At 32.4% G+C, this 22,140-nt stretch overlaps 1 protein-coding gene across 2 annotated transcripts in view; it reads right to left on the reverse strand.

The window, feature by feature from the left end:
* Positions 1 to 3,219: 3,219 nt before the first annotated feature.
* Positions 3,220 to 22,140, reverse strand: part of LOC122518558 — a 50,163-nt gene continuing 31,242 nt past the window's right edge. Inside the window, exons 2-16 of one of the 2 annotated variants that reach the window (XM_043637555.1) lie at positions 16,422 to 16,596; positions 13,507 to 13,602; positions 11,507 to 11,837; positions 11,326 to 11,381; positions 11,031 to 11,185; positions 10,625 to 10,803; positions 10,482 to 10,534; positions 10,201 to 10,332; positions 9,631 to 9,672; positions 8,669 to 8,862; positions 5,543 to 5,768; positions 4,359 to 4,488; positions 3,953 to 4,260; positions 3,522 to 3,720; positions 3,220 to 3,452 (exon numbers count right to left, since the gene is read on the reverse strand). In XM_043637555.1, coding sequence (XP_043493490.1) covers positions 3,288 to 3,452; positions 3,522 to 3,720; positions 3,953 to 4,260; positions 4,359 to 4,488; positions 5,543 to 5,768; positions 8,669 to 8,862; positions 9,631 to 9,672; positions 10,201 to 10,332; positions 10,482 to 10,534; positions 10,625 to 10,803; positions 11,031 to 11,185; positions 11,326 to 11,381; positions 11,507 to 11,837; positions 13,507 to 13,602; positions 16,422 to 16,596 — 2,441 coding nt within the window. In that variant the 3' untranslated portion in view covers positions 3,220 to 3,287. Of the gene's footprint in view, positions 3,453 to 3,521; positions 3,721 to 3,952; positions 4,261 to 4,358; positions 4,489 to 5,542; positions 5,769 to 6,869; positions 7,096 to 8,668; positions 8,863 to 9,630; positions 9,673 to 10,200; positions 10,333 to 10,481; positions 10,535 to 10,624; positions 10,804 to 11,030; positions 11,186 to 11,325; positions 11,382 to 11,506; positions 11,838 to 13,506; positions 13,603 to 16,421; positions 16,597 to 22,140 lie in introns of both variants that reach the window. The other variant, XM_043637556.1, reaches the window with a different exon arrangement.

The following is a 22,140-nucleotide window of genomic DNA, read 5'->3' on the forward strand; positions in this document are numbered from 1 at the left end:
AAATTGTAAAATAACTTTTGTTTGTGACTGTACCGACAAATCATCCTTAATAGCATCAATCGTTTAATTTATAATCGATGAAATATACATTAGATTATTAAAATAACAAATAAAATAATATATTATTTATATATCGTGAAATATAGCTTGCAAAACTAAAGGCTGCGTTTCTCGCGATCCAGAATGTCTTACTCGACTTTTAAGTGGTTTATGGATTTGGCAATTGCGAATGTAAGTTCGTGCAAATGTTAATAATTATTTAATCCTACGCGTTGACGTGTCGAATGTTATCTTTTTCTCTTTTTGTTGTTGTTGTTGTTGTAGGGGATACAGAATTGATGAAAGTTTCCAATTAACCGTAGATATTTATACGAAAAGAGTTAAACACGATATTTTTTCAACAATAATTACTTGCGGCCAAGTAATTCAATCGCATAAGTATCACCAATCGTAACAATAAATTCTAAATATTTGAATCTATCATTCTAGGGCTTGGAATGTTTTCTCCTAGTATTAATTCGTTGTATTAATTTAAAGAAAGCTAGTCAATTGATAGAAATCCTTAACACCGTGCAGAAAATCATAAAAACACTCGATCGAGTTTCGAGACGTGCACCGTTTATAAAACCACTTCTATATTTTTTAAAATCTCATATGAATACGATTCATGGTAGAAAATCAAGGAGAAAATTGAACCTGCATAAAGCAGAACAATGGTCACGTTTGCAAGACAACAAATGCATGGCTGCATGGATCTTACAAAATAAACGGGTAATATGATAGATTATTGATTCCATCGGGTTTATTATTTTATCGAAATTTTTGTTCATTTATCAAGGCAATGACGGTCAGTAATCTCGGAGAATACTGGATGGAAAATATCGCATATTTGTATAGTTTTCACTGGCAAGATATTCAAAAATTCGATTTACATTCTTGGGCTTCCATACTCTATCCTTTACCGATCCCAAATACGTATTTATAATAAAAATACATGACATATGAGACTGTCATCCTGCTTGATTTAAAATAAACGTTGTTTTGTATAGAATAATAGATTCTCGTATAACGTGAGTTTCTAAAATACGAATTTTTTGTCAAAAATATTGCAATTACTGTTTCCATATAACACGATTTCGTTATATAATAATATACTGGAATTCCATGCACTTAAAAAAGTACATTTGCATGCATTAATTGAACATTGCATTGTAGTTTTCATCGCTATCTACTTTTTCCGTTTAATCATTGTTTTTTCATATTATTTTGTATCACTATGTTATATTAAGAATTTTCCAATTAATTATATCCAATGCAAGTGCTCTCATGAACACCAATTGTAAATTATGTAGAGAAATATACATTTTCTATAAAACAAACCCACACAATGCGTAACCTGTTTACCACGTTGTACGAGAATTTATTGTTTAGTAATCCCTCCCTTTACCCCTGTTAATGGAATCAAGGAAAATGTCAGGATAGTTTTGAATCGTGCGAATTGTGAGTTTATTCATTGTCAAATTATACATAACCGAGCAATATTTTTCATTTTCTTATCTTTTTCTACTAATGGCTAGATAATTTTAAATTTAACTTTAAAACTTATCTAAGTTCTTGAACTTTTCTTTTAATCATTTTATTAATAATACCCCTTGCTCTGATGCCATTATTAATTATTGATTTCAAATGTTCACCTCACAATTTCGAAATAAATTACATTCAGGAATCCAGTACAATTCAATTACATTGAGGATTCCTGTTATCTCAAATTCGTTGAAGTAAATTCGCGTAAATTCACGTATAAAAAAAAAAAATGGAGGGATTACTGTATTTCATTCGTTAATTCCCATAATTGAATATACTCGATTATTAATTACACGATAAATAAATTATATTTATATGTAGAATTCTAGCGAAATGTTTATTTATTAAAGGCGTATTATATTTATTCAGGTTCTAGAAGATAAAACAACACAACATTTCCCTCGTGCGCACAATCCTCCAGAAAAAAGCGATATCGTTTGCTCGATTTTTATTTTTACAAATTACCATCAATGTGATCTCCGCACATTCGAACCTCGGTGGATGATAATATCACGAAATGACATACAAAATCTCTTGATTAGTGATGATCATTCTCTTCTTCTTTCTTTTTTTTTTTGTTTTTTTTCTTTTTTTAATCATCGCGAATATTATTATCTTTTTATCATTAATATTATTATTATTATTATTTAATTATAATTATTATTATTTACTCGTGATTAATTGCTCTATATCTCGAATTTTTGTTGTTGTTTTTTCTGTTTTTTGTTTTTTTTTTCGAGTACGCCAAGAACGCGTTGAAAGATTTTTTTAATGGGAGAAAAAGAGTATAAAAGACGCTTATATAATAAAATAAAATAAAATAAAATATATATATATATATAGGAAGACACATATACGATGAGAAAGAGAGAGAGAGAGATGAGATAATTGAAAGATAAAAAGAAAAAGAAGAGGTTAAAAATAAAGATACTACTAAAATAAAAGTTTACTACACATGCGAGGTCATAGATTCATTCTACGTTCATCGGTTCGCATGAATCAATGACCACCGTCCCAACATTACTTTGAAATAATTTAATAAGTCTACTCGTATCGTGTCAAGTTACCCTGTTTCAACAATATAACGCAATTACCATTTTAATTAATATTTTGTTCACGAGTATTTTTAATCGTAACAACGTTATATTATCGCGGTTAACCGATTGGACAAGAAAATAAAAGGGAAGAAGAAAAGAATGAAGAAGTAAAAGGAACGAGAAGTCTTTCTTTTTTTTTTTTTTTGTATTTTTTTGTATTTTTTTTTTTTAAAACACGTACGCGCGTTTCGAACTACAATTCGACACGGTTCTATTTGAAAAAAATTTGTTCTAGAAGTGACTTAAATTTGTTTGTTTTTTTTGATTACACTTCGCAGACCCACCAAAGTCGTTAAAAGTTTAGCTAAATTTGTTCTCTCTTCGGTCGAAAACAAAATTAGGAAAAAGAAGAAGAAGAAGAAGAAAAAAAAAAAAAAGGAAGAGGTAGAAAAGGAAAAAAAAAAATAGGAAAATTAAAAAGAAGGAATAGATCAACTTGGCGTACTCGAACTATTTGTTCAGAGGAACAAGAAATAAAAGAACACTGAGATGTTTTAATGTATATACGTGTAAGTGTGTATGTATGTTGTTTATATCATTTTTCTCATGTTGGTTCTTTCATCCTCATTGGTGGGTCTCGATTGCCACGTTGATTGATTTGCCGTTTCATTCGTGCGTATCTATTTCGTTATCGATGCGACTGCTCCTGATACCAGTTTTGCCCGTCCATGGGTAAATATCTGGACAAGCTTGACAGGTTTTCATGTACCTAACACCACTTTTGTGCCAAAGATTGCAAACCTTCGGATTGTTACATTTCTTCGGTCGATCCTAAAGAAAAAAAAAAAGATTATTGTTTATCATTAAATTGTAAATCAAATATAAACGTATTTTACTTACCGCAAAATTGCAGCTGAAAGGTTCGAAATTATGGAGAAGTGCAAGAGGCGTCGGATTTCTAATCCATTGAATAGCTTGCCAATTCGTTACAACCCAAACATCATCCATGGCAACTATCGTGTCAAGGAAAGAGATGAAACCTTCTTTATGATGGGGTTGAGTAAACCATGCCGCATGATAGAAGAGTCCGAACGGTGCTCTATGATGCAGGAATACATGAGAGATTTGATTGTAATTATGATATTGGGCTAACAATAATTCAATTATTACAATTATTTATTATATATTATAAATTGAATAAAAAAAGAATTCTTTCAATTTTTGTTATTTATGTTAGCCCACTGTTATAATTATCGTCACGTAAATGAATATATATATAGGAAATATCGATCACTATAATTGAAAGTTTGAAACGTGATATATTCGGATACCTGTTAGTCGTGTAATGTCTTTCGAAGTTTTTGATAAGCATCTTGTAAACTCCATCGGCAGTTGGTGGATTACTGCAAGCGTCTCCCATAGAACACCTACCACCGTTCAGATCTTGCCACATTACCATAGGCACTTCCCATAATCCAGGATAAGATCTGGTAGGACAAGGTGGTATCATACAATCGTGGAAGAGTTTATAATCTAACGTGTAAGGCCAACTAGGTGGTCTGTTCTCATAAATTGGCATCGAAGAATCGTAAGTGAAGTTTGTATCCCACAACATTTTGAACATATTGTTTCCACCGACCTATCGAAAGAAAAACGTCAGACAATGATCGAAGATATAAGGTTGAAATAATAGGAAAGTAATATTAGAAATGTTTCATTTGAAAATTTCAATCTTACCGATAAAAATGGAGCTCTCATTCCTCTGACATCTTCCAATTTGACACCTCCATAAGCCGAAAGAATTTCACGTTGTCCAGCCACTTCTCGTGCCCACTTTCGTTGGGAAAATTGTTCTCCGAAACTGTGCCTATGATTAACGTTTATTACCTTCATCTCGAATCATTAAGAATTTTCTTAATTAGAGCCAAATAGAAAGAGATAAAAATGTACACATGAACGAAACAACAACGTATACACGTTTAAAGGGAAAAGACAAATTTGTATAAATTTTGTAAATATCATTTGTTAATTCGATTTGTTATTAAATGATTGAGATAAGCGATCGAAAATGATCGTTAATCGATACCTATTACCGTTGGCGATCTGTTATAGCGTGCCAATGATTCGAATGATCGTTGTGTAAGCGTGAATCAAATTCAAAAGCACATTAACGTGAATAGAAATGAAAAATGTGATCTTTGATGAATCCGAGATCAGAGAAATCAATTTGTCGTATTTGATACGACAAAACGTATATATATGTATATGTATGTATAGTGATTCACTTAAAATATTTGAACATTTGCCATGAAATACTTTATTAATTATAATAAGTATATTATACAACACTTACCGACATATTATTAACATTGTATGGAAGTATGATACTCTAGATTATATACGTAAAGTTTTAAAAATTATTTAAGTTACAAATTTATTTCTTATAAACGTAAAGATTGCTGAAGCTACAAAAATATTTGAAAATAAAACATTTGAAGTCTTTAACATTAAATAGGATCACTTTTGGCACGAATAATAACATCTAAACATTTATTATATTATACATATTTTTTACTAATTTTTCTGTAACACTTGGTTATATTATCATAACTATCGTCATTTAATTGACTATAATAACATAATTATTAATATATAACATAATTTAACTAATTTAACTAATTTAAATAACATAATTTAATTAACTATTGTATAAATATATTTCAATTTGCTTGAAACTTTACTTACATATAATCTAGAAAATCATACCACCATCCAATGTTAATAATACGTTAGTAATTATTGTATAACATAATTATTATAATTAATAAAGTATTTCTTTCATGGCAATTGTTCGAATACTGCAAATGAGTCACTGTAAGTATATATCATTGGGTTGTCAATCCTACAATGAGGATACTTACGAGACTGTGTGGGAGGCAATTTCATGACCGGAGGCATAGAGATTTTGAACCTGGCTGTAGTCGGTCCACTCGTGGGATACGTAGAAAGTTGCTGAGATAGGACAGTCATTTGGATTTTTTCGTCCCTTCTCGAAGAGATCTGCGTAGAGTCCCTTGTTCAGATCGTTCACGGAGTCATCGAACGTCAACAGGACCAATTGTGGGATCTCCTCCGGGAGGTAATCACCTGTTTTTTTTTTGGGTTTAGGATCGCAGGGACACGAGGGAAAAGGGAATTTCAAAGAAATCGTAGGAAGTTTCCGTTTGGAATATCGATTTCGTCGCGTTTCGAATTGTTTTCGTTGAAAACGTGGGACGATGATGCGTGACGATGAAAAAGACAGAAAAAGAGAAAGAAAGAGAGAGAGAGAGAGAGAGAAAGGGAAAGAGAAAAGAGTTATAGTCAGTAGGCGTCATTAGTATACCGCAAGAGTATCGTACGCGCTCGGTGAAACTCTTTACACGCGTTACGAGTATCGGTGTCGTCGAAGGCGTAGTACCACCTTCCTCTCATTTTAAAAGACGAGAATAGAGGAAGCTGAGAAGAAGAAAAAAAAATAAAAGAGAAGGAAGAAGGAGAAATAACCGATCGTTTCACCTAACGCATACGATCTTTCTTCTTTTTCTTGTTTTTTTTTTCTTTTATCTAATACCCCGTTTAGGGAATTAAGAATCCTACCAATCTGAGTAGGTCCGTCGTCATGTTTCTTTCCTTTTTCTTTTTTATTGATTCAATTTGCTTTCACGCGTGCCTCTTTGTTTATCAATAGCCTTGACTCACTATACTCCGGGAAAAAGAGAGAGAGAGATCTTTCTAAGTCGGCCACCGTAAGAGATTCTACGTCGTATTAATAATGCTTCTTTTTTTATATCTTCTTTCAATAAAAAGAATAATTAATATGAAATGATGAATCATTTGATCGGTGCTTTTACAGATCGGTAAGATACTTAGAAATTAGCGCTGATTCTTCGTTCATTTTTTGAAGAATAAGTTTGGCAAGTATGAAAAGTTAATTAAAAGCGAGACATAGACTTGACACACACGATCACATATATATATGTATATAAATATAAATAACAAAAAAATGAAAAAGAGAGAGAAAGAGAGAGAGAGAGAATGATGAGAGCGTAGTAGCGTCAAGCTCGAATGACGATAGCCACGCGCCATATGACACAGTTACGTGATTCTTTGTAGCCTTTCTTGTTATAAGCCACACACAGATGGTCGGTAGAAAGGGCAACAACAACGGAAATTCCATCTTCTCTTTCTATTAAGCGAGAGACTTACGAGACCGTGTGAGATGCCATTTCATGACCGTCCGAGTAAAGATTCTGCACCTGGCTATAATCTGTCCACTCGTGCGAAACATAGAACGTCGCCGTGATCGGGCAGTTGTTTGGGTTTTTACGGCCATTTTCGAACAAATCACTGTACAACGGTTTGTTAAGATCATTAACAGCATCGTCGAACGTTAGAAGGACGATCTGTGGTGTCTCCTCCGCTGGTATTCCTCCTGAATAGACGATTGATGCATCCTATATGTGTATTTTAAGCCCCGATACGATTCTAACACTCCATCGATATCATTTCATTTTTATATTCATTTGTTATTTCTTTGTTTCGATAATCTATCAGTCTAGGTATATATAATCCGATATTATTTATCTCGAAAAATGAATGAATCAATTATTTTTGAAGTTATACTTCTTTTGGCGCGTTGGGGAAGATGTAATGGGGAGTGATTTTGTTCCGAGCGTCTGGAACACGGAGCTTAGATAGAAGGAGCACGAACGTATAGTATCAGAAGTGTTCCCGAAAAGTAGAGCAAATAAAGTTTCATTACAGAGTGCGCTGCAACTGCCTCGAACCAGTTTTTAAATTTAGCGGTTAAAAATATTATAACACAGAGTAAGCTATACTTAACCTACAATTCCAATGTTTACAGATTTTCAAATAAATAATTAACAATTAAAAAATAATGTTGAAATAAATAGTTAATGGCACATTTAATTTTTTAATTTCAATTTGTGTGACGTCACAGAGATTTACTTGCCCGTTGCGCTACTCTGGTGGTGAAAATATGTACATGTTATTTGATGCTATGTTTTTGGGGACACATTTTATACCAAATGCCCTTTATGCCGTGCGTGCTCCTTCTATCTAAGCTCCGTGGTCTGGAAAAACGACACCATGAAGTTTGTCGGTATTTACGAATTAATAAAATAGAAAATGAAAATAGGAAATAATATATGTATGTATGCATATCGAATTTATAGGCGCGCATATACAAGTCATTCGAGCTAAGAGATCATTAGAGATCGTTACCACTTCGCTTTCAGCTTAGTTAAAAGTGAAATAAAAAAATAATATATCACTCACTCTCGCGGAAAGCTTTCGATTTCGAAGGGCATCGCTCGTGTGTGAGATACATCGGCCGGTGCATATACGTATATATATATATATATGTATATGTTTATATATCTACTCGTACGACGCGGATCTGTTTCACTTTCGAACGCACTATATAACGTGTATATGTAACGTTAGAATCGGAGAAAGTCATGGCGACCGCTAAACCGATCGTCAAACTTAACATTCGTAGCGCGACGACTTACGTCACTGCCGGTCGATGTTTCAGAAAGCTAAACACGATCAAGCCCTCGAAAATGTATTCTCGTGATCTATTATATTCTGCATAAATTCCAGCTTTAGCATTGCATCTATTTTTTAATCCCTTTGGCATACAATGATATCTGGGAAACACGCACCATTTTTTCTCATACTGTATACACAGAACTGTTAGTTTATTATTTAAACAAATTATTCATCGTTAATGTTCTTCTATATAAATTTCGTGAAAGAATATTTACTTCATTGTGTATAACTTTAATTCAGTCAAATTAAATGATATTTTTGAGATATATCGAATTGTTTTTGTTTGTTTGTATGACAAAGGATTAAAAAATTACCTAAATGCAAAACCTTGATTAGAAGAATAAAGAAAATTTCATTCGAAGATACTAGTATTGCTATTCTACATAATATTTATAGAATCATCAAAGGTAAGGACGAAAGTGGGCGCATACCTGGAATGTCAGCGCCTCCGCAGCTGCAATCCGGAAGTAGACAAACGTCCCTTCGGCATTTTGCAGCCGGCTTGTCGACCTGAGGTGTCGGATAAATCGGAGCTGGTCTAACCGGTGGGAATCTGTAGATATCGACGAATTCCTGCGCCTTCGAAACTATCTCCGTCGATGGTTTCAACGTGGGTCGTGAACGACTAAAATAGAATTTTTACTATTGTTAATTCTTTTTTTTTTTTTTTCCTATAATTATTATAATTAAAGTTTTTAAAACGTACGTATAAAATTTGATCGTTGTAATTATATATTATTTAATTATTTTAACAAAAAAACAAAAAAAAAGACAAACGAAACGATAAGAAAAAAGAAATGCAATTAAAAGTTTTCGTATTACTATCTGTCATCAAATAAAAATTATATAGTGCGATAGTTAGTTAGGCAAATAAATTAATTAACACTTTGGTTGTTTTTAACTCCAAATTTCTCATTAACCTTTTTTTTTTAAATGTAATTTTCACTAATGATAGATTAAAGATAGTCATTCCCACTAATGATAATAGATTTAAGGGTTAAATACTCGAAATATACGATGATATCTTATGATATATTCGAGCAATTGTTTTCACTTGGAAAAACTTCTTATCTTTTTTCATAGTTTCTACATCGTTATTTTCACGGTATGCATTTCCGTTGATACCCGAAGGAAGGATCTCGCGACGTTACTTTCATTATCGACGAGAAGGAGGATTGAAGTACTCGTTGCTAACGAGTTCTTTCGTAATTGAATTTCACTGCTCGTATGAAGAATAATTATTTCTTTTATTTTTTTTTCTTTTTTTCTTTCTCTCTTTTTATCCTTTCAATGCAATCATTCGACGACTTCACTATTTCGAAATAATTAATATTACGATGGGAGTGTAACGATCGATAGAATAATTAATAAGAAACACGGTAGATTGACTTACGGTGGCGCGGTGCCTCGGTTGATTTGTTGGGGACGACCTCGGCTGAAATATAATTAAAAGAACAAAAAAACAAGATTTAAATAGTTAATATCAAATACGTCAGACGTATGGTATGTTCGTTGTTGCCCGTTGGAGAAAGTGAGTAAAAGCGAGGAATCATTTTTGCGGAGGCCATTATGCGTATAAGCGAAATCGGGTCTCAGTCAGTCAACAACGGGGGCCCTTTAAAACACACTAAACCATTCATTTTCGTCGATCTAGATTACACAGATCACATGGATCCGATTGATATCATAGAGAAACAGAAACTGTTTCTATTTAACTCTCCATTTATCACGTGACTCTCTGATCGTGTTATTATATATCATCAATATTGCAACGAAAATAGGTTAAACGAAAATAGATTCCAAGACAAATAATTCATTATAATTTTTATCGTAATTTATGAATATTATATCCAAACTCGTATAAATATTAATAATTTGTCTCTACATGTAGATCATATTTCGAAAGTTGAAATTGAAAATTCAAACAATATATTTACATATATATTTACGTTGTAATACATACCTTGAAACACTAACGGTATAAGGCCTAGCACTTGTCGTAGGTGTTTGAGTGGTAGTCGTCAATGGAACAAAGGTGTCAACGATGGCATTGGGAGTTGTTACGTGGACCACAGGATGGCTTACAACGTTCGTCCTGTATAATAGTCAGGTGTGAGAAATAATTTAATGGGTAATTAAACGTGTAAAACAACTAGGTTCATTTTAACGTTGATACGAATATACGTGTCTGATATATTTAATAAACGTATCACAAACAATGACAATTAATTAGTAATATTTTACCTCAAAGGTGGTTGTCCTTCGGATATTCTGAATCTATTTTTGTTTAATTGAGCCTAAAAATAAAGGAGATAATAAATGAATAATGAAAAAAATACGAAAAAAGGTTTGGGGAACAAAATATCGTCCGATATTTCTCTTCTTACCTGATTCTCATAAATATCATAATCTTGTGCGGTAACATCGTGATTCAAATTATATCTATCCGCGTCATTGACACTAACTTTTTTCGATTTTTGTGGATATTGTTTCGTGCTAACTTCGCTAATTTTCACATTCGGTTGTTGCAGAGGTACCGTTTGGTTCACCGTGTATTGATTGTAATCTAAATGAGAAAAGTCATGGTCATTGCGAAAAGAAATTCCTTAGCTTGATAATGTCAAGGAAGGGTCTCCTTGAGAACATTAACGACGAGACGTGATCAGATTTTTTTTTATCGTTTATTCGAATAATCATTGAATCATCGAACACTTTTATTAAAAAAAAAGAAACAATTTTACAGAAGCCCTAAAACCCGTAGAAAAAATAATCAAAATCGAAAGAAATAATTACCATCATCTTTATACATCGAAACGTCATCTTCATAAATCGTGTAATAAGGATAACTTTGATCGGGATCATTGTAATATGATTTCGATATGATCGGTGCTGCCGTAGATGCCAAAGTTTTAGCGATTCTAGAAGACTCCGTTGAAGGTACTTGTGTTCTACAAACACGAGAATCGTGATAAAGGTACTTCAAGATAATCTTGGAATTTGTCATTAATCATTTATAGGAAATATGTCGGAGAGAAATAAATCACGGTCATACATAGATCGATTAATAAAATGAACACTTTTACGATACCTGTAATGAGATTCCGCTTGAACGCGTGCGTTCACCAGACTATCCTTTTCTCTTTCCTGCGATTAACGATAAAGAAAGAAAAGAAAAACCAATTACTGCGTCGAACCTTTAGTTTCTTTCATCCTTTTCCTTCTCTGTCTCTTTTCTTTTTTTTATCATTTCCGGAAAAGTTAATACTCACAGATATGATGTTTCTACGAAGACCATCACGGTCACGTTGCACTTGTCCTATTGTCGAAGGTTGTCCTCTGTAGACACGTTGCTGTCTGTCACTCTCGATCTCGCTAGCTGGTTCGTAATCATCCTCGGGATAATTTCTAGCTTGTTGTCGTTGACGGTATTGTCGTTCCGTGGTCTGAGGTGCTGGGGAAGCTGTTGAAGTGATCAGAACCGGTTGCCTTTGGATCGGTCTTTGCACAGGTTGATGCTGTTGTTGATGCTGCTGTTGTTGCTGTTGTTGCTGCTGTTGTTGTTGTTGCTGCTGTTGTTGCAACGACTCAATTTTCGTAGACCTGTATCGATTAATTTGTTGAATAATTTGAAAAAGGAAACGTTAACAAAATTCTAATTGAATTTCTCACGGTCGCGGTATCTTTGACACCCGGAATAAAGTCAAACGTAAAAGAGGAAGGGGGTGAGTTGTGTTAGAAATGGAGAAATCGATCCCCACGTTTAAACTCTCCTATACAATACTTTAATGAATGCCCACCGAGTTCTTGTTGCTTAACTCGTTGCACAACGGGACACTTGGGTTATGCCGACTACGGGCAGCACGCCTTACAAGAGAGAATAAGAAAAACGAATCTTAGTTGGACGGTGCAAAGCGAATATAGTTCGCAAGGTAAAAGAAATGATCGAGAGAAAAAGTAACCGGAAATTAAGTCAACATTTCAAATTGACCATCAACTTTCTTTCCATCTCTTTCTCTTGTCTATCAAAAAATCTTGTTTTTCATATTTAAGAATAGTGCCGAAAATTGTTCGATTTAACCGTGACGAATTTTTTCCAAAAAAGAGAGAGAGAGAAAATGTATTGGATTGGCAGCAGGAATATATATCAAAAAAAGAATAAAAAACAACTCTAAACATTTATTCGTAACTCGAATGGAATGTCCGTTAATAAAAAAAGAAATAAAAAAGCACGAGGGAAGGGGGGGGTAGCAGCCTTGGTTGATCTAATATTTGCGTATAAACAAGTTGAAAGCCTTGTTCGACCCACGTATCGTAGTTCCAATCATTTAGGCACGCGAGTTAGGGCAATAAGAGGGTAGGATAGGTGAGGCGAGGAGATTGGAAATATTTGACCAGGACAGACAGGAATTATATCGAGCCAACGAATCGTATTATCGCGATAGTTGTTTTCCTTTCTCCGATTTCTCCCTCCCTTCCTCCCTTCCTTCGAATATCCTTCTCCTTTTTTTTCCCCTCCCCCCACCCCACCCGATCTTATTTCCACCTCTCTGTTTCTCTCTTTATCTCTCTCTAATCGAACTATTTCACCTTCTTCTTCCTCCTTCTTCTTTTTTCGTTCTACGTTCCATACCTTATTTTTTTCATTGTTTTATTTTTAAACGTGGACGAAATACGAACAAGATCGTTTCGCAATGTTATGTGAAAAAGAAATCAAATCGATCGGAATGATCGACGGACGTCCGTTCGAGAAAGTCAAGATCGATGAAATAGTTTCTATTATCCGCTAGAAAAGATTTTTCCACGCTCGTGGTATCCGTGGGAAAAAAGCAGTCGCGTTATTCCGATTATCCGGTGATCGGAGCGTTATCGGTAATTACCTGCTCGTAATTAAGCGTAAAATCGCGATTCTATCATGACCGATGGCCGATTTAATAATAAGACGATGGTGTGGGAAAGCTTTCGAATATACAGGCAAGCGAATATATCACACAAATGATGCTACACGATAATGATGACGTCACTAGACGATGTCTCAATTACTTATTGCGTGCACGATTACTTTGGTTAATAAACTTCGATGCAATCAATTATAATTAAAAAGTCAAACGTATGGGAGAGGAAGGAAGAAAGAAAGAAAGAAAGAAAGTTGGGGAACATTTTTGTTGGATTGTTACCAATGAAATATCGTTACGTTATGTATGTGTATATGTATTTATAAGTAAGTTTGATTAAAAATTGAAAGATTGAATTGTCCTTTCGAAGGTCATACCTTTCTAACAGCGGATCCTCATCGATCTCCTTATTGACCAAACCACCTTCTGGACAGCCAACGTTACGTGGCCAATCGCACGTCTGCAATTCATGGCTGCGAACATAATACGAAATGAAAAAAAAGGTAAAGAAAAAAATTCGATATTCCTTTGAAATAATAAACTAGACGATTCTAGTACCTAATAGCATCGTAATCTCGAGTTTATACCTAATCCGATATCGCCTTACTGTTAAGAACCTCTCCGCTAATGCATACTATGATGCCACGCATCATACTTGCACTTATACACATCCGTATACAGAGAGCGAGAGAGACATACCTTGCTCACGCACACACACACACACATTTATGCATTTGAAGGGAGCCGCACACCGGTTCGAATGCACCGTGTTCCGTATCAAACGAGGTGTGGCAGATCGATTTTTTTCCAGGGTTACACTTATACGTACGTACGACCCCCTTTTACCGTCCAGCAAAACCAGACGACTGGATTGAAAGTGCTCCAGGGTCGGCTTTACGTGCGTCGTTCGCCCATATACTTATATCGAGATTCGAATTCTTATAAATATATTTTCAACCTCGACAATATCTTTCTATTTTTATCTATTCTTTATTTTTGAATTTATACTTCTTTTGGCGCGTTTGGGAAAATGTAATGGGAAGTGATTTTGTTCCGAGCGTCTGGAAAAACACGACATCATGATGTTTCAAGTATAGATTTCAAGTATACGGCATGAAGTTGTCTTCTTTTCTTCTTCCCGCCTTTTTTCTCAAGCGGGTCACCCATCCAAGTACTAATTGTACTCAGCGCTGCTTTACTTAAATGATCGAAGTGGGAACTAATGCTGTAACCGCGCCATGACAGTTGACGCATAAAATATTTCGATATATCTCCCTTATATTTAGTGTAGACCGATTGAAAATATGTTTCCTTTCTTTTTTTTGTTAAATAAATAAATAATAATAATTAGTTGCTTATGTTCTCATACTTCCAATCCAATATTTTGTTGAAGTTATTTTTGAGGTTATGTTCGTTTTGGTACGGCAAAGAAGTATAACTTCTTACGTGCGTACATAAGTACACACACCAGTTTTTTTATTCTTTCTTATATATATAATAATAATTATTTTTCTTTGAAGTTATTTTTGAGGTTATTTTTGAGGTTATTGAGGTTATGTTCGTTTTGGTACGGCAAAGAAGTATAACTTCTTACGTAAGTACATAAATACACACACCAGTTTTTTTTTCTTTTTATTTTTATGATTTTTCTTTTTTATTTTATGTCAGCGAAACGAAACAAAACGAAACGAAACGAAACGGAACGGAACGGAACGGAACATCCCTTAAATCGAATTACGAATTCAATCGGGATACATAAAAATGTCCGATTGAAATGTTGTTGGAGGTTTAAAGTTATAACGCAAGAAAAAAGAAAAAGAAAAAGAAAACAAGTATTTTCAATCGATTCGATACGTGGAAATAAATTTGCGAGACGGATGTTTAAATGTCAAGGCCTCGAGAATGGCATTGTAATTTCTTGTTAATCTTTAAGAGGAATAAAAAAATAAAAAAAATAAATAAATCACGCCTCTCCGTTACTATACAATCCAACTCTCTGGAACTTTGTATACGAATCCGCGTGCACGCGTACGTGAACGAGTTTTCTTTTAGAATCGAACGGTTTAAAACAAATTTTAACTTCTTCTTCTTTTTCTCGAATATTTTTGTTTGTTTGTAAAATCGTTTTTAGTATTAAGAAAAATATCATCGAAAATTGTGCCGAAACAATTACAATTACGAATTGTTCAACCAAAAATCTGATATCAATTATTTAAATGATTTATTTTTTAATATTAAAATTGAATTTTTTTTTGTTGTGCACAAATTAAAGTTAGTCCTTTTACATAATTATCGGCACAATTAACAAAATAAAGAAATAAGAAAGAAAGAAAAAAAAAATAGGATAATTGTCACGGAAATAATAAGATAAACAAGTAGATCTTAAAATGAACGATTTAAGGTGCAAATCATTGATCTAAAGACTCGTTAGTTTCCTGGTTTCCTTGCAAACTGCATGACGGTGATCGTAGCAGTAGCTCGTTAAAGTTCCAATCTAAAGCGTCGAAAGAACAAGTTACTATGCACAGGAATGGTCAATCGACAAAAGTGGTCTACGTGCTGAACACGTTGGCACGTGAAATTCATTATAAACTTAAGTTTATATGCAATTCGAGTAAGAAAGATCGAAACACGTTGTAAATTGCACAGCTTCATACAACTTCACGTGAAAACTGTAGTTATTATAATATTACGATTATCAATTCGAATCTTAAATCATTAAATTAAAAAAATTATTTCGAATTAATCAATGGATACTTCAAAAATAAATTTTGTATAAATTCAAATATAAATAATCAAATGACGAAAATTAGTAAAAAAAAAACAAAATTCAGATCTCTTATCTTGAAAAACATATTCTATTAAATAACGTGAATTATATTTTATGAATCATTTAGTTTTCAAAGTTAAAACACTGTCTCATTATCCGCGTATAGTATCACTCTAATTTCCAGGTAGATTAACTCGTTCGTTGGTTCGTGAATTCTCGAGAAATAATCGTTTCTTTGAGGAAAGTTCATCTGGTGGTATCGCGGAATGATTCAAACGGACGTTGGCCTTCTACGATTATATACTTATGGAATAGGTATGCGACATTATAAACATGCAAGCAGCAAAGAGAACGAAGATACAGTGAGTTTTCCTTTCACCGAATCGGTCACCTCTTCACACCTTTCCAAACGAATAACTTTTATTCTTTATATTCAGTACACGTAGATTTATTTGAAAAATTTCTTCAAATTTAGGATAGATCAATCACGTTAATAATACTCTATTAGTAGTTATTACGAACCTGTACATCAAACCGCCAGTGCAAGATTCGAGCAAAGCTCCACCGAAAACGCAAACGTAGTATTGCGTGCAATCTCGAGGATGAGGATAATAACCAAACTCTTCGGGACACTCAAATTCCAAAGCTGCATCGTTTCTACTGGCTCTCGCACTTCTTGGTGTGTTTCGTGTACAACCTGAAAAAAAAAACACCAAAATTTCCATTAATACCTATATTTGTTTATTTGTTTATTTGTTTATTCAAACATTAATGGGAATTATCACCCATTACATAACCAGAATAAATATTGAAACATAAAGATAATATAAATATTGATAAATATATTTATAAAATTACTGAAGATTTAAATACAAAAATATACAATAAGTAGCAATAATTTTTATTTAATTTAATTTAATAATTTAATTAATTTAATTTAATTTAATTTAATAACTAATATAATGATAAGTTTAATAATAATTACATAATTTTCATTTTTGTTTTGTTTTATCTATACATTACATTGTACTATACTGTAATTAATGGCTTTTAGGGAGCCTAGGCTCTAGGGTCAATAAAATATTATTAAATAAATAAAATAAAAATCAAAACGATTAAAGATATATTATTATTATTTAGAAAAGTGTCCGTAGTAAAAAAGAAAAAAATATTATATAGAAAAATACTATCCGAGTGTGTTAAGTATTTTTTATTTTTAATTTTTCTTTTTCTTTAATTAACGACCCAAGGCAAAAACATTAGAAAATAATTATATTATTACTTTACGCGAAAATGATCTCGGTGTGTATGCTCGGTTGCGTTGGAGTAACGATAGAAGAACTCGGAATGGACATTAATTTCACGGGGTAAACTATAATTACTAGGGGAAAAATAATATCCTTAAGGAGAGTAAATTAGACGTGTGTGTGCATTGGGCAGCATTGAAAACAATACTCGTTAATAAGGAGGACTCTCGACGCGTATGGTTACGAATTGATCGTTCAATTTTACGCGCTGCCGCCTATTACACACTTCTTTTACTTATACACCGTATTTGGATATTCCTTAACTTAATACCAGCCTTTCCATTCTGAAAAGCTACATTAGATTAATTCCCTATGTGTTTAGGAAGTAATATTTCTTAGATAAATTATGTACACGCCTTAGAAATCAATTATTATAGGATAACAATTGGTCGTTTAAGGGGTTATACGCAGTTAGAATTGAAAAAAAATCAATTTTTTTTTTTTTTTCATTTTCGGAATGTACATATATTTAAGTATATTCTATGAAAATTTCAAATCGATCCGACAAATATTCTTCGCTTCATTTAAGCTGCAAACAAACATTTTTAACTATGTGTAAACGTCTCTTCGAAACTTTAAACGCGTTTTTCCCAAAACGATATTTTCAAAGTCGGTGATCTCGATTTTTTAGAAATGGCTTAACCGATCGGTTTCGAATTTTTACACAATCTTCTTAGATATATTCCTCAGGTATTAAGTATAAGGAATAATTTTTTAAAAATTTATTACTATTTTTTTTTAACAATTTAGATCGAAAATTTAGTCAAAAATACAAACTCGCAACTGCGTATAACCCCTTAAGGAATGCATTATTTAAACTGTTAACTAATTAAAAAAGAAAAAAAGAACATCTTGTAAATTCCTGTTGAATCTCGAAGGATTTCAAAGTCATTTAACGAGTCAGTGAAAACGAGTCTATCGTCTTTTTGGATCACCTTGCGAACAAGTACGAAGACTATGATTTCGAGGTCACTTCCAGTTATACTTACAGACGAACGGGTCTTCGAACGGGACCAGGATCTCCCTTTCAATGATTTTTTTTGTTTCTTTTCAATCGTTAGTTCACATCTTTCAAGGATATCCGTCTCTTACTATTTTGGCTTTTCTCGACAACCTTCCTCGGACTTGAGTTAACCGATACTTTCAATGTCAACAGGAAGACTGCATTCCCGTATCTTCTATCTCTCTTTCTCTCTCTCGTTTAATCTTTTTTCACGTTCACACATTCATAATAATTATACGGATCCACGTGCTTCTCTCATGTATTATGTATGTATTCATGTACGTGTGCATAAGTAATGTACAATGATGTTTTTTTTTTACAAGTGTATACATAATGATTAAAATTATTGATTATAAGATTAATGTAATTTCTTTTCTCACTTCAAGAGACTGTTTTTTTTTTATTGTAGATTATTAATCGATCGCGAGTTATATTTGGTATTCGCATAAATAAGCAAACTTATGTAATTATGAAAATATTCAATTATATATATAAGTAATTATTTGAATATTATTTTATCCGTGTTTTGTTTTTTTATTTTAATTCTAATATTAACAGTTTTTAGTTTCTTCTTTTAGGAGAAGTTTTTAATTATTATCGATTATTTTGTTCTGGATATGTATATCGCATATTTTTACACCTTTGTAAGATAAGTCTCTCACTTATTTCAATCATGCTTGACGAATATTATACTTTTTCTCTCTTAAAAGTTTCTCTTATTCTTTTTCTTGAAATTTCCATTCCAAGTATTCAGCAACGAATTCGAAATTTTGTTAAACTTTCACGAATTATTATATAAGATTTAAAAAACCTTTCGATATTAGTATTATGTATAATATATTTTTTTGAATAATCAACATTCATGGGAATTTGTATTTACTTTCACTATACTATTTAATTATATTGACATGAACTACTGTTAAATTCTGATTTGATATATTAAAATTTAATTAAATTATACATTTAACTAGATTCCGACAGGTTTTATTAATCGTTTATTAATGTCCCATTATCTGCGAAAATATTTCAATATGTAGGTGAAAAAGATGTAAAAAAATGAAGAAAAAGTTTTTATTCGATCGATAAAAAAAAAAAGTAGTCCGTGAAATCTGATCGATTGAATGTCGAATAAAATACGAGTATAATATTCTTGATATAATTAATTTTATATGTCCCCGTATTGAGTAATTAATTATGAAAAAAAGAATAAAAATTTATATAAGTTCAATTTATATCTCAGGAATTGTAAAACGATTTATATCCTGTTACGAATCAACGTTGTCTAGTGACATTAATCTCGAGAGAGTGAGAGAGAGAGAGAGAGATGCATATAGTTATATAAATAAAACTATAAAAAAAACGATTATAAGAACCAATCCAGTTTCGTCGTAATATTCGTCCTAGTTTAAACGAATCAACGCTAAGATAATAACTTATATGGGAAAGAAACATTTCGATGGAATAATAAGAAGACAACAAGGGTTTTGTTTGTTGTTCAAGCAGATATTCTCACGTAACAGAAGTGTGTACCGTGATGCTGTGTGACGCAAGTTCTCTTGCTTTTCTAGTAAATCAATTCGTCTTCTGTTACGAGTTAGTTGGCCGATCCCACGATAAAATTGCGTTGGAAAGTTTTAGCAAGTATAGAAAGAAGATAATAAACACATCGGGATCGGTATTACTTTCCTAAGACGATTACATTTTTAACGATTTATGAATTAAATAATAAACACGAATTAAATTAATTAAATGACAAATTTTCTATTATTTTAATATTAATTTACCAAATGTTTATGGACAAATTGTAATGATGGTATGGCACGTACAGAAATCAACCAACTCGTAATCAGTTTGTATAAAGAGAAACATAACGTGTCTAGCGCGTATGCACAAGGTCGACCAAAAATCCGCTTACTTTTCTCTTGCGCAAGAAAGTTACCACGTTTGCTGTTCGCATTTCAATATGCAACAAGCAATAATACCACTAGACCGACTAGTGTTTTATTCTAAGATAACATAGATCCGATCAAATTAGTTATTATAAAAAAAGGTTGCACATTTAATTGTCACATTACGTTCTAATTTCGTTCAAATGAAATTAAATGCGATTTCATTTAAGGGGTTATACGCAGTTGTGAGGCTCGAAAAAGACGTATTTTCATGAATTTTTTCTAGAAACAGTTTTTATTTCTCAAACAAAAGTGATGGTAATTCAAATAGAGCCAACTTTTGAGAATACAATAGCGCGTCGATTATGTTAAAATATTAATCTGCACCGCTCCTGTAGATGATCTCCTGAACGTCCTCTAAAAAAAGACGTTTGGCGGTGATCTCCATTTTGGCGGTTTGGATTATTGAAATTAAAAAATATGGTGGATTCTTTTAAAGGATAGATTAATGCAGATATTAAGCAGAAGGAATATTAAAAATTTTGATTTTTCACAAAATGGCGTCTATTTGAACAAAAGTTTGTGTTTTTGACTAAAATTTTCGATCTAAATTGTTACAAAATAATAGTAATAAATTTTTTAAAATTATTCCTTTTATTTAATACCTGAGGAATATATCTAAGAAGATTGTGTAAAAATTCGAAACCGATCGGTTAAGCCGTTTCTGAAAAATCGAGATCACCGACTTTGAAAATACCGTTTTGAGAAAAACGCGTTTAAAGTTTCGAAGAGACGTTTACACATAGTTAAAAATTGTTGTTTACAGCTTACATGAAGCGAAGAATATTTGTCAGATCGATTTGAAATTTTCAGAGAATATACTTAAATATATGTACATTCCGAAAATGAAAAAAAAAAAATTGATTTTTTTAAAATTCTAACTGCGTATAACCCCTTAAAGAAGGAAGACGCGAGACGTTTGTATTTATTCAAATAGAACAAATTGTATTCTCTTTTAATGTATACGTTGAATACAATAATGAGAACTCATTTTTAAAAAAACACATTCAATTTACATTTTATTTCAAACGATATTATTTGAATTTGTTAAGATATATACATTAAACATTTTTCATAGAATAATTGAGGGTTAAGAAAAATATATGTAAAACAATATACTTTGTTATCTTTTTTCTATACTTGGCATTTCTTTTGTGTTAAAACGAAACCTAATTAAATAATTATCAATCATATTGTTCTATTTGTTTAAATCCGTGTGAGATAAACGCGATTGATCAACTTTGCAAAATATACTTCATATAATTCTGTTCTTTAGAAATACATAGATAATTATTTGGATAAGTGATGTAACCTATATTAACCAACACACACATGAGACAGGGATAGAGGGGGAAGGGAGAGAGGGGGGGAAGACTTATTGCAAAAATCATTTCTAATATCTTCTCGGTAGCCAACGTAATCCGTACAAATTGCATTCTCAACAATGATTGAAATTACGTTTCTAAGTTGAACCTCGCCGACAAATAATAATATGATTCTTCATAGTGTAACTTATGTTTGGCATTTTACGTTTGAAATATTTTCATCGGAATAAGATCGTCTAACACAAAACACAGACACACACACACACATACAATGGAATAATAATATAAGAAAGATGTGCAGAGAAATGATTCTAACACTAGGAATATATACGTAAGAAATACCATTGAAAGTTATTTAACGATAACTATTCGATTAGAACTATAGTTAAATGTCAAACACGTGTGAAATATCGAACAAGAATGCGATGTTACGATAAACATTACTTTAATCGATATTTTAATTCGAAGATATTATTTAACAATTCAAAAAGTGGAAGACAGAAATTGTTTAGTTCTGTGTGGTCTTAACGATAACACACACACACATATATACATGTGGGGTTTATTCGTAAGTTAGATCGTATAAGTCGTTTATAATTAGCTCGTATAGCAAGTGTAATTGAATTTGTTGCACTTGGTGCAGCAACGGGAAAGAAC

The sequence above is a fragment of the Polistes fuscatus genome, unplaced genomic scaffold (assembly GCF_010416935.1).
Source record: "Polistes fuscatus isolate 324 unplaced genomic scaffold, CU_Pfus_HIC Scaffold25, whole genome shotgun sequence".
NCBI lineage: Eukaryota > Metazoa > Arthropoda > Insecta > Hymenoptera > Vespidae > Polistes > Polistes fuscatus.